This window comes from Sander lucioperca, chromosome 20 (assembly GCF_008315115.2).
Source record: "Sander lucioperca isolate FBNREF2018 chromosome 20, SLUC_FBN_1.2, whole genome shotgun sequence".
NCBI lineage: Eukaryota > Metazoa > Chordata > Actinopteri > Perciformes > Percidae > Sander > Sander lucioperca.
The window spans coordinates 26303287-26319358 of NC_050192.1; the positions used below are offsets into that span (position 1 = coordinate 26303287).

General features: G+C 40.7%; 1 protein-coding gene across 1 annotated transcript; it reads right to left on the reverse strand.

The window, feature by feature from the left end:
* Positions 1-9836: 9836 nt before the first annotated feature.
* LOC116054500 (stonustoxin subunit alpha-like) lies at positions 9837-14308 on the reverse strand. The gene is made up of 4 exons (XM_031306069.2): positions 14094-14308; positions 12617-12663; positions 10525-11018; positions 9837-9908 (listed from the first exon to the last, which is right to left on the reverse strand). Exons 1-4 carry the CDS (start codon positions 14306-14308, stop codon positions 9837-9839), a joined length of 828 nt encoding a protein of 275 aa, XP_031161929.2.
* Positions 14309-16072: the final 1764 nt, after the last annotated feature.

Below are 16072 nucleotides of genomic sequence, written 5' to 3' on the forward strand. Positions count from 1 at the left end.
TGCTGCAGCTGCCAATGAAGGTCCAAAGCATGTCTAGGCTCTTTGTGACGGCGATCATTTGTTGACGTTAGTGAACTCCATTTCTAATGAACGTTGGATAGTGCTTCACTTAACGTTAGCATCACATTACAAATAACTGACTCGTGACTTTGACTGTCACAATTTCACTGCCCCGAACAGGCCAGTCAACTTGTCTTACATAATGTTTTACTGGCCCCAGGCCATCAGGCCATTGCATATGTCGAACCCTGCACGTGGATATACTGTACCTCTTCACCTGCTTGATGGATTGGCACCAAGTTTTAATATCATGGTCCCCAGATGTATCCTAACGGATTTGGTGATCTCTGGATGTTTGAGTAAAATATCTTAACTACTGGATGGATTGTCATGAAATTTGGTGCAGACTTCTGTGTCTCACATGAGACTCAGCTATACTTTTGTGTTTAGTGCATCTACAGTATGTGCAGGTTGGAAGATTATAGATGGAAATTTACAGTTGGCTGTTTAATAGAAACCTTTTTAATGAAAGATGCTACAAATCCACATTATTTTTCCGATGATAATATGTATTTGTCCTCCATGTTTGATTTTAAATGTAACTTAGAGACAACCTAAGTGAAAATACAGTGAGAATACAGAATTCTCTTTTTTTCCCTCTTCATCATCGTGCATGAGCAAACCCAGTGACCTTTATTTCCCCTATTCCTCTGAAGTAACTTCTTCTTTTTTCTTTACTTTTTTTTTTTTTTTTTACAAAGCATGTCACTCAGCTTTCACAACTGTGACATTTAAACTCTGCTGCACTAAAATATGTCCATCAGTGTTTAAATGCTCATTTCTCTGACTTTTCCCATTTGGCTACACCTCAAGGCAAACAACATTCTGAGGCTGAGTCAAACAAGAAATACCTGCTGTGTTATTGAAGCCTGGTACAGTGCCAAGTACTCACTTTTCCTCATGCCTGTTTAACAGCATGGGATAGAAAACTGCTTATTTGAAACTTAGCACCTCCTTTGAATTTTTTGCCATGAGTTGCATTGAAATTTTGACATTCGTGGTTCCCAGAGGATGAATCCTACTGACTTTGTTAACTCTGACTCTCGGCCGTGTCCAGATGGTAACCCAAGATTTGCGAAAGTCTTACGTGATAGTTAAGGTTAGTCATAGACCTCGAATGGTTAAGGTTAGTATAGGTTGTCGGAAAGTGTGTCGCGCAAGAGGTTTTGCAAATCTAGGGTTACCATTTGGACACCATCCTTACTCTTGCGTCAGCAGGAGGTTAACTTTTTTAGTGAAATGTCTTGAATACTAATGGCTGGTTTGCCATGGAACAGATATTCGTGGTGCCCAGAGGATTAATCTCTTTTATGACTTTTGATCCCCTAAAAGTTCATATAGTGCCACCAGCAGGTCAAACTTTTCTCACCCGTCAGTGTCCAACATTTTTTCCCCACTAGCCCCCCGAGCCAGTAGATCAGGGTTTTACTGGCCCTTTGTATATTTTTACTGGAAAAAAGGGGGGGGGGAAACGCTTTTCCAAATTGTTAATTTACTAATCGAATATACATTGTAATGATTCATCCAAACAACACTGGGAAAAATAACTATTCTGCTACAGATATGAGTTCAGTCAATTTAGTTGGATTTGCATTCTAATACTTCATAGTTATTAGGGATGTCCCGATCAGGTTTTTTTGCCCTCGAGTCCGAGTCATTTGATTTTGAGTATCTACCAAGTCCCGATCCGATACTTCTATAATATATAAAAAAAAAGAATAAAGAAGAGCGAAAAAACAGATCCAGGATGTTCCTTATTTTTTATTTAATTCACCTTATTTTAACTTTCAACAACTCTGTTAACAAACAGAGCACTTCTGTTACATATCTCACAGTTTGCTATGGCAATGTTGTTGTCATCAACTTTATAATACCTCCAGACCGCAGACATACTCGCGCTTTCCGCTTCAAGCTGCTTCCGTGTTCTACTTTGCCGGCATTTAACCAATAGCGTCTCTGCAACAAGGTGATGTCATGCCGCACACGTTGCTGTTTCTGTGTGGAGTTCAAAGGGTCTAACTCTCTCATAACTATAGATGTGTTAAAAAATAATGAGAATATATATACATATATATCCGAGTTAGGGCTGGACGATTTTGGCTAAAATCATAATCACGATTAATCGAACAAGTTACCTCGATTACAATTATTGAACGATTATTTTAATTTTTTTTTCTTTTCTTATACTGTAAATATGTTCACGGTTATTTTTTCTAATGAAAGAGTGCATAATCCTATCTTTGTGATTCTAAAATAAGGAAACAACACACAGATAGCAATTAATGCTTATTTATTAAATATTTCAAACAACTGAACTGAAATCTACAACAGTAGATTTTACAATGAAATAAAAACGTCTTATAAAAAAGTAATTTAAGTTTTAATGTAAAAAAAAAAAAAAAGTTTCCTAAAAATGTAGAAAATAAATAATAAATGTCCATAAGATTAACGGGAACCTGTGGTTAACTGTCTTTTCGGATTTAAACTGCACAAGCGTGTCCTGTGGCTCGCCGGCCGTCACACACACACACACACACACACACACACACACACACACACACACACACACACACACACACACACACACACACACAGTCACACACACAGTCTCACACACACACGTCCATAGCGCAGCAGGCAGAGGCGGGGTCTTTTCCGAGTATAATAAAGCCCCGTCTGTGTTGTGCAAAACATTACGTGAATTACGAGAATGGACGTGCATTTAATATAGGAAAAGTGCACAAGTATTAGCATAATTTGTTGTTGTTGTATGTGACGCTAAGGTCTAGTGACGATGCTATAAAGACCGTTGCTGTGCTTGCGTCGCTCCCTTACCCCTCCTACCAGTCCCTATGGCCACTTGGCCAGTGGGAATGCAAACGGGAAAAAAGATTTTGGGGGAGAGTAGTTCCTAGAACTGCTTAGAAGTGTACTTTTCCTCTAAAAAGTACAAGTACTATCCGATCGGAAAGCACCTATGGTCGCAGACACGACGGGGCGGAGTCACGTGACTACACACGCAGCGGCCGTAATATGTTTTAAGGGGAAAGTACATTAATACACAGTGGGTGGCCGCGGAAATATTAATAGGATTAAAAGACCGAAATAACCGACTTTGTAAAATTACATCGGTTATAGGCTCTGAATTTCGGTTACAGTTATTTTTCAATTAATCATCCAGCCCTAATCCGAGTCCTGATCGGGAGGTAACTTCCGATTCCGATCAAGTCTGAAACCACGTGATCGGGCCCGATTTCCGATCACGTGATCGGATCTGGACATCCCTAATAGTCATTATACAGTAATGCTTGTTTTAACTTACGTAGAAAGGCCAGAGTGAGGCTACGGTTTCACTGTGTCAAGGCCATGCTGCCTTCACTCAGTCTTTGTAAAGTTTCAATGTCAATGATTGTCATCATGAATAAATAGTGAATTTTGGTTAAAAAGAGCAATCATTGATAACTTTTGTGATATGGTTGTGGTATATTTCTTAAATTATGCAACATAGCTAATTTGCCATATTGTTTTGAAGAGGAGAATTTTACTATTCCTCTGAAGTAACTTGTTCTTTTTTTATTTATTTATTTATTTATTTATTTTTTACAAAGTATGTCACTCAGCTTTCACAACTGTGACATTTAAACTCTGCTGCACTAAAATATGCCCATCAGTGTTTAAATGCTCATTTCTCTGACTTTTCCCATTTGGCTACACCTCAAGGCAAACAACATTCTGAGGCTGAGTCAAACAAGAAATACCTGCTGTGTTATTGAAGCCTGGTACAGTGCCAAGTACTCACTTTTCCTCATGCCTGTTTAACAGCATGGGATAGAAAACTGCTTATTTGAAACTTAGCACCTCTTTTGAATTTTTTGCCATGAGTTGCATTGAAATTTTGACATTCGTGGTTCCCAGAGGATGAATCCTACTGACTTTGTTAACTCTGACTCTCGGCCGTGTCCAGATGGTAACCCAAGATTTGCGAAAGTCTTGCGTGATAGTTAAGGTTAGTCATAGACCTCGAATGGTTAAGGTTAGTATAGGTTGTCGGAAAGTGTGTCACGCAAGAGGTTTTGCAAATCTAGGGTTACCATTTGGACATCATCCTTACTCTTGCGTCAGCAGGAGGTTAACTTTTTTAGTGAAATGTCTTGAATACTAATGGCTGGTTTGCCATGGAACAGATATTCGTGGTGCCCAGAGGATTAATCTCTTTTATGACTTTTGATCCCCTAAAAGTTCATATAGTGCCACCAGCAGGTCAAACTTTTCTCACCCGTCAGTGTCCAACATTTTTTCCCCACTAGCCCCCCGAGCCAGTAGATCAGGGTTTTTACTGGCCCTTTGTATATTTTTACTGGCCTGGGGAAAAAAGGGGGGAAAAAACACTTTTCCAAATTGTTAATTTACTAATGGAATATACATTGTAATGATTCATCCAAACAACACGGGGAAAAAAACTATTCTGCTACAAATATGAGTTCAGTCAATTTAGTTGGATTTGCACTCTAATAGTTCATAGTTATTATACAGTAATGCTTGTTTTAACTTACGTAGAAAGGCCAGAGTGAGGCTACAGTTTCACTGTGTCAAGGCCATGCTGCCTTCACTCAGTCTTTGTAAACGTTCAATGTCAATGATTGTCGTCATGAATAAATAGTGAATTTTGGTTAAAAAAAAAAAAGAGCAATCATTGATAACTTTTGTGATATGGTTGTGGTATATATGTCATTGTTCTTAAATTATGCAACATAGCTAATTTGCCACATTGTTTTGAAGAGGAGAATACATGCTTATAAGGCAAATGTCAGATAGCCTATTTAAAGTGAAATTATTTAATTTTAAGTGTGTTTCCTCTTCGTGTTTATATTGCAGTTACCTGAATATTCCCCAGCTATGTTTACTGGGTTATTTTAAGCCGACAGCATTTGAACGCAGCACTGGGGAAGCTTACTTTGCAGTTAGCTAACGTTAGCTAGTAATTATTAGCGCACCCTGCGGCCCCTCAGCCTGACTCCCAGCCTCTAGGAGACTACTTCGTCGGGAGGAGAGCAAACAGCAGCTGGAACTGGGGTCAAGTTGCGGCTGCCTGTCCGGTGGAGGGACCGTGACGTACACAAATATTACTAGCTAGCTCCCACCTCCCGGGGAAGGGGGAGGGCGGGCAGCAGCTCCGTTCTGGCTGGGTTTGAGTTTCTGCAGCTGCCAATGAAGGTCCAAAGCATGTCTAGACTCTTTGTGACGGCGATCATTTGTTGACGTCGGTGAACTCCATTTCTAATGAACGTTGGATAGTGCTTCACTTAACGTTAGCATCACATTACAAATAACTGACTCATGACTTTGACTGTCACAATTTCACTGCCCCGAACAGGCCAATCAACTTGTCTTACATAGTGTTTTACTGGCCCCAGGCCATCAGGCCATTGCATATGTCGAACCCTGCACGTGGATATACTGTACCTCTTCACCTGCTTGATGGATTGGCACCAAGTTTTGATATCATGGTCCCCAGATGTATCCTAACGGATTTGGTGATCCCTGGATGTTTGAGTAAAATATCTTAACTATTGGATGGATTGTCATGAAATTTGGTGCAGACTTCTGTGTCTCACATGAGACTCAGCTATACTTTTGTGTTTAGTGCATCTACAGTATGTGCAGGTTGGAAGATTATAGATGGAAATTTACAATTGGCTGTTTAATAGAAACCTTTTTAATGAAAGATGCTACAAATCCACATTATTTTTCCGATGATAATATGTATTTGTCCTCCATGTTTGATTTTAAATGTAACTTAGAGACAACCTAAGTGAAAATACAGTGAGAATACAGAATTCTCTTTTTTTCCCTCTTCATCATCGTGCATGAGCAAACCCAGTGACCTTTATTTCCCCTATTCCTCTGAAGTAACTTCTTCCTTTTTTTTTCTTTTACAAAGTATGTCACTCAGCTTTCACAACTGTGACATTTAAACTCTGCTGCACTAAAATATGCCCATCAGTGTTTAAATGCTCATTTCTCTGACTTTTCCCATTTGGCTACACCTCAAGGCAAACAACATTCTGAGGCTGAGTCAAACAAGAAATACCTGCTGTGTTATTGAAGCCTGGTACAGTGCCAAGTACTCACTTTTCCTCATGCCTGTTTAACAGCATGGGATAGAAAACTGCTTATTTGAAACTTAGCACCTCTTTTGAATTTTTTGCCATGAGTTGCATTGAAATTTTGACATTCGTGGTTCCCAGAGGATGAATCCTACTGACTTTGTTAACTCTGACTCTCGGCCGTGTCCAGATGGTAACCCAAGATTTGCGAAAGTCTTGCGTGATAGTTAAGGTTAGTCATAGACCTCGAATGGTTAAGGTTAGTATAGGTTGTCGGAAAGTGTGTCACGCAAGAGGTTTTGCAAATCTAGGGTTACCATTTGGACACCATCCTTACTCTTGCGTCAGCAGGAGGTTAACTTTTTTAGTGAAATGTCTTGAATACTAATGGCTGGTTTGCCATGGAACAGATATTCGTGGTGCCCAGAGGATTAATCTCTTTTATGACTTTTGATCCCCTAAAAGTTCATATAGTGCCACCAGCAGGTCAAACTTTTCTCACCCGTCAGTGTCCAACATTTTTTCCCCACTAGCCCCCCGAGCCAGTAGATCAGGGTTTTTACTGGCCCTTTGTATATTTTTACTGGCCTGGGGGAAAAAACACTTTTCCAAATTGTTAATTTACTAATGGAATATACATTGTAATGATTCATCCAAACAACACGGGGAAAAAAACTATTCTGCTACAAATATGAGTTCAGTCAATTTAGTTGGATTTGCACTCTAATAGTTCATAGTTATTATACAGTAATGCTTGTTTTAACTTACGTAGAAAGGCCAGAGTGAGGCTACAGTTTCACTGTGTCAAGGCCATGCTGCCTTCACTCAGTCTTTGTAAACGTTCAATGTCAATGATTGTCGTCATGAATAAATAGTGAATTTTGGTTAAAAAAAAAAAGAGCAATCATTGATAATGGTTGTGGTATATATGTCATTGTTCTTAAATTATGCAACATAGCTAATTTGCCACATTGTTTTGAAGAGGAGAATACATGCTTATAAGGCAAATGTCAGATAGCCTATTTAAAGTGAAATTATTTAATTTTAAGTGTGTTTCCTCTTCGTGTTTATATTGCAGTTACCTGAATATTCCCCAGCTATGTTTACTGGGTTATTTTAAGCCGACAGCATTTGAACGCAGCACTGGGGAAGCTTACTTTGCAGTTAGCTAACGTTAGCTAGTAATTATTAGCGCACCCTGCGGCCCCTCAGCCTGACTCCCAGCCTCTAGGAGACTACTTCGTCGGGAGGAGAGCAAACAGCAGCTGGAACTGGGGTCAAGTTGCGGCTGGCTGTCCGGTGGAGGGACCGTGACGTACACAAATATTACTAGCTAGCTCCCACCTCCCGGCGAAGGGGGAGGGCGGGCAGCAGCTCCGTTCTGGCTGGGTTTGAGTTGCTGCAGCTGCCAATGAAGGTCCAAAGCATGTCTAGACTCTTTGTGACGGCGATCATTTGTTGACGTCGGTGAACTCCATTTCTAATGAACGTTGGATAGTGCTTCACTTAACGTTAGCATCACATTACAAATAACTGACTCATGACTTTGACTGTCACAATTTCACTGCCCCGAACAGGCCAATCAACTTGTCTTACATAATGTTTTACTGGCCCCAGGCCATCAGGCCATTGCATATGTCAAACCCTGCACGTGGATATACTGTACCTCTTCACCTGCTTGATGGATTGGCACCAAGTTTTGATATCATGGTCCCTAGATGTATCCTAACGGATTTGGTGATCCCTGGATGTTTGAGTAAAATATCTTAACTATTGGATGGATTGTCATGAAATTTGGTGCAGACTTCTGTGTCTCACATGAGACTCAGCTATACTTTTGTGTTTAGTGCATCTACAGTATGTGCAGGTTGGAAGATTATAGATGGAAATTTACAATTGGCTGTTTAATAGAAACCTTTTTAATGAAAGATGCTACAAATCCACATTATTTTTCCGATGATAATATGTATTTGTCCTCCATGTTTGATTTTAAATGTAACTTAGAGACAACCTAAGTGAAAATACAGTGAGAATACAGAATTCTCTTTTTTTCCCTCTTCATCATCGTGCATGAGCAAACCCAGTGACCTTTATTTCCCCTATTCCTCTGAAGTAACTTCTTCTTTTTTTTTTCTTTTTTTTTACAAAGTATGTCACTCAGCTTTCACAACTGTGACATTTAAACTCTGCTGCACTAAAATATGCCCATCAGTGTTTAAATGCTCATTTCTCTGACTTTTCCCATTTGGCTACACCTCAAGGCAAACAACATTCTGAGGCTGAGTCAAACAAGAAATACCTGCTGTGTTATTGAAGCCTGGTACAGTGCCAAGTACTCACTTTTCCTCATGCCTGTTTAACAGCATGGGATAGAAAACTGCTTATTTGAAACTTAGCACCTCTTTTGAATTTTTTGCCATGAGTTGCATTGAAATTTTGACATTCGTGGTTCCCAGAGGATGAATCCTACTGACTTTGTTAACTCTGACTCTCGGCCGTGTCCAGATGGTAACCCAAGATTTGCGAAAGTCTTGCGTGATAGTTAAGGTTAGTCATAGACCTCGAATGGTTAAGGTTAGTATAGGTTGTCGGAAAGTGTGTCACGCAAGAGGTTTTGCAAATCTAGGGTTACCATTTGGACATCATCCTTACTCTTGCGTCAGCAGGAGGTTAACTTTTTTAGTGAAATGTCTTGAATACTAATGGCTGGTTTGCCATGGAACAGATATTCGTGGTGCCCAGAGGATTAATCTCTTTTATGACTTTTGATCCCCTAAAAGTTCATATAGTGCCACCAGCAGGTCAAACTTTTCTCACCCGTCAGTGTCCAACATTTTTTCCCCACTAGCCCCCCGAGCCAGTAGATCAGGGTTTTACTGGCCCTTTGTATATTTTTACTGGCCTGGGGAAAAAAGGGGGGAAAAAACACTTTTCCAAATTGTTAATTTACTAATGGAATATACATTGTAATGATTCATCCAAACAACACGGGGAAAAAAACTATTCTGCTACAAATATGAGTTCAGTCAATTTAGTTGGATTTGCACTCTAATAGTTCATAGTTATTATACAGTAATGCTTGTTTTAACTTACGTAGAAAGGCCAGAGTGAGGCTACAGTTTCACTGTGTCAAGGCCATGCTGCCTTCACTCAGTCTTTGTAAACGTTCAATGTCAATGATTGTCGTCATGAATAAATAGTGAATTTTGGTTAAAAAAAAAAAGAGCAATCATTGATAACTTTTGTGATATGGTTGTGGTATATATGTCATTGTTCTTAAATTATGCAACATAGCTAATTTGCCACATTGTTTTGAAGAGGAGAATACATGCTTATAAGGCAAATGTCAGATAGCCTATTTAAAGTGAAATTATTTAATTTTAAGTGTGTTTCCTCTTCGTGTTTATATTGCAGTTACCTGAATATTCCCCAGCTATGTTTACTGGGTTATTTTAAGCCGACAGCATTTGAACGCAGCACTGGGGAAGCTTACTTTGCAGTTAGCTAACGTTAGCTAGTAATTATTAGCGCACCCTGCGGCCCCTCAGCCTGACTCCCAGCCTCTAGGAGACTACTTCGTCGGGAGGAGAGCAAACAGCAGCTGGAACTGGGGTCAAGTTGCGGCTGGCTGTCCGGTGGAGGGACCGTGACGTACACAAATATTACTAGCTAGCTCCCACCTCCCGGGGAAGGGGGAGAGCGGGCAGCAGCTCCGTTCTGGCTGGGTTTGAGTTGCTGCAGCTGCCAATGAAGGTCAAAAGCATGTCTAGACTCTTTGTGACGGCGATCATTTGTTGACGTCGGTGAACTCCATTTCTAATGAACGTTGGATAGTGATTCACTTAACGTTAGCATCACATTACAAATAACTGACTCGTGACTTTGACTGTCACAATTTCACTGCCCCGAACAGGCCAATCAACTTGTCTTACATAGTGTTTTACTGGCCCCAGGCCATCAGGCCATTGCTTATGTCGAACCCTGCCCGTGGATATACTGTACCTCTTCACCTGCTTGATGGATTGGCACCAAGTTTTGATATCATGGTCCCCAGATGTATCCTAACGGATTTGGTGATCTCTGGATGTTTGAGTAAAATATCTTAACTACTGGATGGATTGTCATGAAATTTGGTGCAGACTTCTGTGTCTCACATGAGACTCAGCTATACTTTTGTGTTTAGTGCATCTACAGTATGTGCAGGTTGGAAGATTATAGATGGAAGTTTACAATTGGCTGTTTAATAGAAACCTTTTAGTGAAAGATGCTACCAATCCACATTATTTTTCCGATAATATATATTTGTCCTCCATGTTTGATTTTAAATGTAACTTAGAGACAACCTAAGTGAAAATACAGTAAGAATACAGAATGTGAAGAAAGTGAAGTTGCTGTAGAACGTATGAAGGTGGCTGAGGGTCCCAAAGGAGACGCTGTAGAAGGACAGGGTGCCACCCGGCCAGTCCAGATACACTCCCACCTTGTGGGAGCGAGACGGAGGTGCTGGTATTTCCACAGGCTGGTGGTCGTGCTGAGCGCTGTAGTGATCCTCAGAGCAGAACATACTCCAGGATTGATCTGTGTACCCAAACCTGCAGAGGTTAGAGCTCGCCCTCCGACGGATCCCCCTCACCGCCACGGCGACATCCACCCAGCGTCCTCGCCACTCCACCTCCCAGTAGTGGCGTTTGGTGAGGCCTTGGTGACACAGCACCTGGGAGACGCTCTCGAACCTCTCGGAGTGATCTGGGTACTGCTGTCTCTCCCTGACCCACGTCCCCTGCTTTCCTCCGTCGTACAGAAAGAGAGACCTGGCAGCTGTGTTTGTGTCCAACGTGAGTGTACATGCATCTGTACAAAACGGACATGGCTTTTTCAGTGTTCTTTTTAATCAATATTTGTATTTAATAACTGATTAAAAAAGCCACATTAACCCAGTAGGAGGCCCCTAGGAAAAAAATGAACTGTGGTCCCTGTTAACTTCTTTCTCCCTCCAACACACCATGTAACAATATAAACTGAATAATTATTAATTTCATATGTATTTTACAAAGTCCATTCCCACGAGTCTATTGCTGTAATTTCATTGTTACTCTCTCCCTCGGTTTATCCAATCAGATTTCCCCCTGTGCTGTCTCCGGGTGAAAAATCTACTCTGAGGCCTTCAGAATTTCCAGTGAATCCCTCTGCTGTTTAAGCAAATAGGGACGATGTTATTGATTGTCATGTTCTTTAGCCAATCAAATTTCGAGTTTGCCCTGTCGGGTGTTTTCTTTGACAGGATGAGAGCCTACTAGCTGGCCTTGCCACCCATCGGCATTTTTCGGACCAGTTAGCATACGGGGGCCGAGAAGCAAAACTAGCTAGCATCACATAACCGTAGCAATAACGTTAGTTCAAGTTTGTTTAGATTTTTAGATGTAAAGTTAATGAACGAAAGGAGGATGTACTTTTTCTTCAAATGATGAGCAGCTTTGGTAAGTTTAGTGGATTTGTATGCATTTTAGTAAAATGATTTTACTAGCTTTTACTGCTTGCTTTAGATTGTTGTTGCTGCTGGTGTTGAAGGTTTGAGCAGTGTCAGTGGCCACTGTGCCTCTGTGTCTGCATGTGTGCCCGCCACTGATTTTTACTCAAGGTGCCTCTACAAAACCGGGTCTCAACATCATGTAGAATAATGCAGAAAAACCCTAGCAACCATTTCAGTTTTTATGTGCTTTGGTGGTGCGTATCGGGTTAACAAACACATTTTCAAATAATTATACTCACAAATTCAAAAACTCAACTCATCATGACCCCTGGGGGTCTGGGGTCATGATGAGATCAAAGCCTGAACTTTGTCTAATCTTAACAAATAGACACTGAAAGAAATAAAGAGAGAGAGAGAGAGAGAGAGAGAGAGAGAGAGAGAGAGAGAGAGATCGATCACAGAACACTCAGTTGTGAATAAACCTCTATCCTGCCATCTGTTGGACAAGTGACTGACTATAACATGTCAAGCCAAAAACAAGTAGAAAGATGGTATCATTCATGTCACATATGTGCACTCAGTCATAACATAACTGAAACTACAACTGAACCTAGATGAGAAAATGATTCAAAAGGTAACTATTTTAAGAAAAAGGTTTGTCAATTCAAAGACTCTTTGAGAGGCTTGATTACATGTTGAAACAGGAATGTATGCATTATTTTTAGTAATTAGAATAATTTATTTGATAAAAAGGAAATGTGGTAGGTAAGGTTTTGTTTAAGTGTCCAGTTACTGCAATTCTTTTTGGCAGGCATTCAGCAGTGACATTGCAGGTTCAGAGCCTGATCTTAGCCTGCTGCTGCCAACAACTACAAATAAAAGCTTTTGAGTATCGTCTTCTGCCCACATTACAGATTGTTGCTGTTTGGTGACGTTAAAAGTGAATGGAGGTAATATAAATAGAAAATACTGCACTTACAGTTTTTCAGTGTTGATTTCAGGTAGCACTCTGCATTATTGTCCACACTGTAGACAAGAGGATATATTCATTATTAAGCGACACATTATGATGTTATAGAATAAGTGATATTTGGCTTTCTAACCAAATTCTACATAAAATATAAGCTATATTTGACATGCATTTGAATTTTGATTGCATGGGCAGTCCATGTGAACATGTTGCTGCTTTCTGTTCCCTGCAGTACATCATGTGCTTTTGCTCTAGAGCTGTCAATCTTCCTCTTTAATACCATTCGAATTCCATTTGATTTTTTTTTTTAATATTCGAATATGTAATGCTCAATTGCAGCCTGTAAAATATGTACTACACTACTCAGGCTTATGCATTGTCTATGGCATTACAAGCATGTGGTTGTTGTTACACGTTCCGTCCACTAGAGGGGCTAGTTGCGTCCAACATTAGCCTGGCCTTGAGGGGACCTGCACGCAACTTCGTTTACATTCATTTTCCACCACGAGCACACAGCGACAAACACAAATCAACAGAGAACTCTGGAATGAAACATTATCAACAAGTGTATTGAAGTGGCTCTGTTGTAAAGGCTAACGGTGCTCGGTTAGCGTTAGCACAATGACATCATGTTAGAAAGCACAGCCGAAACGTTTTGTCATAAACTAGCTAGGTAAGTAACAAATGATGCTAACGGCATTAATAACTAAGCCAAACGGGGCTGTCACTACTATTTTAGTGATTTATAAGCAACCTGTTTCTTGCAGATTGTCACGTTACTGAGAATACAGCTATTAGAAGGTAATATATAAGTAGAAGCTAACTCTGACAGCTGTAGGGCAGCTAACATTACCTTTAGCTGTCTTCATGAAGCTCGCAGCTACGCTAACGTTACTGTATCTCGCGATGCAGTTAGAAAACAAGAACAAGCTAACTAATGTTAACACTTTGGCTCGGTGGAAGTCGATTTTAAAGTCATGTTAAAACTATTTCCCGTCCTTCTTACGATTTCCAGCCGCTGCCTGCTACGTAACACTAGCTCCGTAATGTTGTACTAACGTTATCTTAGACCTCACACTGCCTTGTGTTTCTCACTCCCGCTAAGTTATTGTTCATAAGACGTGACATGAGTGACACATGCGGTCAGGCCAAGGCGAGAAGAGGGAGATTGGCTAATGTTAGCCAACATATTTATAAAAAAAAGTCATTTCAGCATTCGAATAGTATTGATTTTTTTACTATTCGAATTATATTCGAATTTCGGCATTCGTTCCAACAGCCCTATTTTGCTCTGAAACAAACTTTGCCGGATGACTACATTATGCGGCGATTAAAGCTCCTATAAAGGGAACTTGATCATTAAGTGAAACTCTAAACCACAAGACTTGATGCTAATTCTAAGAAATACCATCCTAACAAGGAGAGATTTAAACCTGAAGCCACAAGGAATCTCCCAAAACAATAAATCCTTAGTAGATGGTTTTACCAGAATTTTTCCAGTTTACAGAGCGGGTCGTTCAAATGAACAGAGATCAGCTTCACTCCGGAGTCCTGCACGTAGTTGTAGCTGAGGTCAAGCTGCTTCAGGTGAGAGGTGTCGCAGCTGAGGACGGAGGCCGAATCCGCAAAGCATTTCTGGAGATTGCACTCATTTAACCTGCAGGTGAGGATATGGTTTGTGCTAGGGGTGTAACGAGACATCAATCTGGATCGATAACGCTTCAGTCGTCAGCGATCCAATATTATGGATACAAAGTGAAAATATCGATACATATCGTCATCTTTAGGATGCGCCTTTTTTGAAATTTATTTTTTATTAAAAAGAGGAGGTTGTTTTTAATTTAAATGTCTAAAGATCTTAGTAATTAAATTGTCACATCATTTGTAGTTTCTTTTTAGAAATATATATACAGTGGGGAGAACAAGTATTTGATACACTGCCGATTTTGCAGGTTTTCCCATTTACAAAGCATGTAGAAGTCTGTAATTTTTATCATAGGTACACTTCAACTGTGAGAGACGGAATCTAAAACAAAAATCCAGAAAATCACATTGTACGATTTTTAAATAATTAATTTGCATTTTATTGCATGACATAAGTATTTGATCACCTACCAACCAGTAAGAATTCTGGCTCTCACAGACCTGTTAGTTTTTCTTTAAGAAGCCCTCCTGTTCTCCACTCATTACCTGTATTAACTGCACCTGTTTGAACTCGTTAGCTGTATAAAAGACACCTGTCCACACACTCAATCAAACAGACTCCAACCTCTCCACAATGGCCAAGACCAGAGAGCTGTGTAAGGACATCAGGGATAAAATTGTAGACCTGCACAAGGCTGGGATGGGCTACAGGACAATAGGCAAGCAGCTTGGTGAGAAGGCAACAACTGTTGGCGCAATTATTAGAAAATGGAAGAAGTTCAAGATGACTGTCAGTCTCCCTCAGTCTGGGGCTCCATGCAAGATCTCACCTCGTAGGGTATCGAATGATCACGAGGAAGGTGAGGGATCAGCCCAGAACTACACGGCAGGACCAGGTCAATAACCTGATGAGAGCTGGGACCACATTCTCAAAGAAAACCATTAGTAACACACTACGCCGTCATGGATTAAAATCCTGCAGCGCACGCAAGGTCCCCCTACTCAAGCCAGCGCATGTCCAGCCCCGTCTGAAGTTTGTCAATGACCATCTGGATGATCCAGAGGAGGAATGGGAGAAGGTCATGTGGTCTGATGAGACAAAAATAGAGCTTTTTGGTCTAAACTCCACTCGCCGTGTTTGGAGGAAGACGAAGGATGAGTACAATCCCAAGAACACCATCCCAACCGTGAAGCATGGAGGTGGAAACATCATTCTTTGGGGATGCTTTTCTGCAAAGGGGACAGGACGACTGCACCTTATTGAGGGGAGGATGGATGGGGCCATGTATCGCCAGATCTTGGCCAACAACCTCCTTCCCTCAGTAAGAGCATTGAAGATGGGTCGTGGCTGGGTCTTCCAGCATGACAACGACCCGAAACACACAGCCAGGGCAACTAAGGAGTGGCTCCGTAAGAAGCATCTCAAGGTCCTGGAGTGGCCTAGCCAGTCTCCAGACCTGAACCCAATAGAAAATCTTTGGAGGGAGCTGAAAGTCCGTATTGCCCAGCGACAGCCCCAAAACCTGAAGGATCTGGAGAAGGTCTGTATGGAGGAGTGGGCCAAAATCCCTGCTGCAGTGTGTGCAAACCTGGTCAAGAACTACAGGAAACGTATGATCTCTGTAATTGCATACAAAGGTTTCTGTACCAAATATTAAGTTCTGCTTTTCTGATGTAGCAAATAGTTATGTCATACAATAAAATGCAAATTAATTACTTAAAAATCATACAATGTGATTTTCTGGATTTTTGTTTTAGATTCCGTCTCTCATAGTTGAAGTGTACCTATGATAAAAATTACAGAAAATCTGCAAAATCGGC

What these genes read in the sequence shown, in the direction of transcription:
- LOC116054500 (XM_031306069.2), bottom strand. Translation starts at nt 14,308, where the DNA reads ATGTCTCGTTACACCCCTAGCACAAACCATATCCTCACCTGCAGGTTA. An exon ending in TGTAAACTGGAAAAATTCTG is followed by an intron (nt 12,664 to 14,093) that starts GTAAAACCATCT and finishes TCTTGTCTACAG; the next exon opens with TGTGGACAATAATGCAGAGT. An exon ending in TCACATTCTGTATTCTTACT is followed by an intron (nt 9,909 to 10,524) that starts GTATTTTCACTT and finishes CTTCATTGGCAG; the next exon opens with CTGCAGCAACTCAAACCCAG.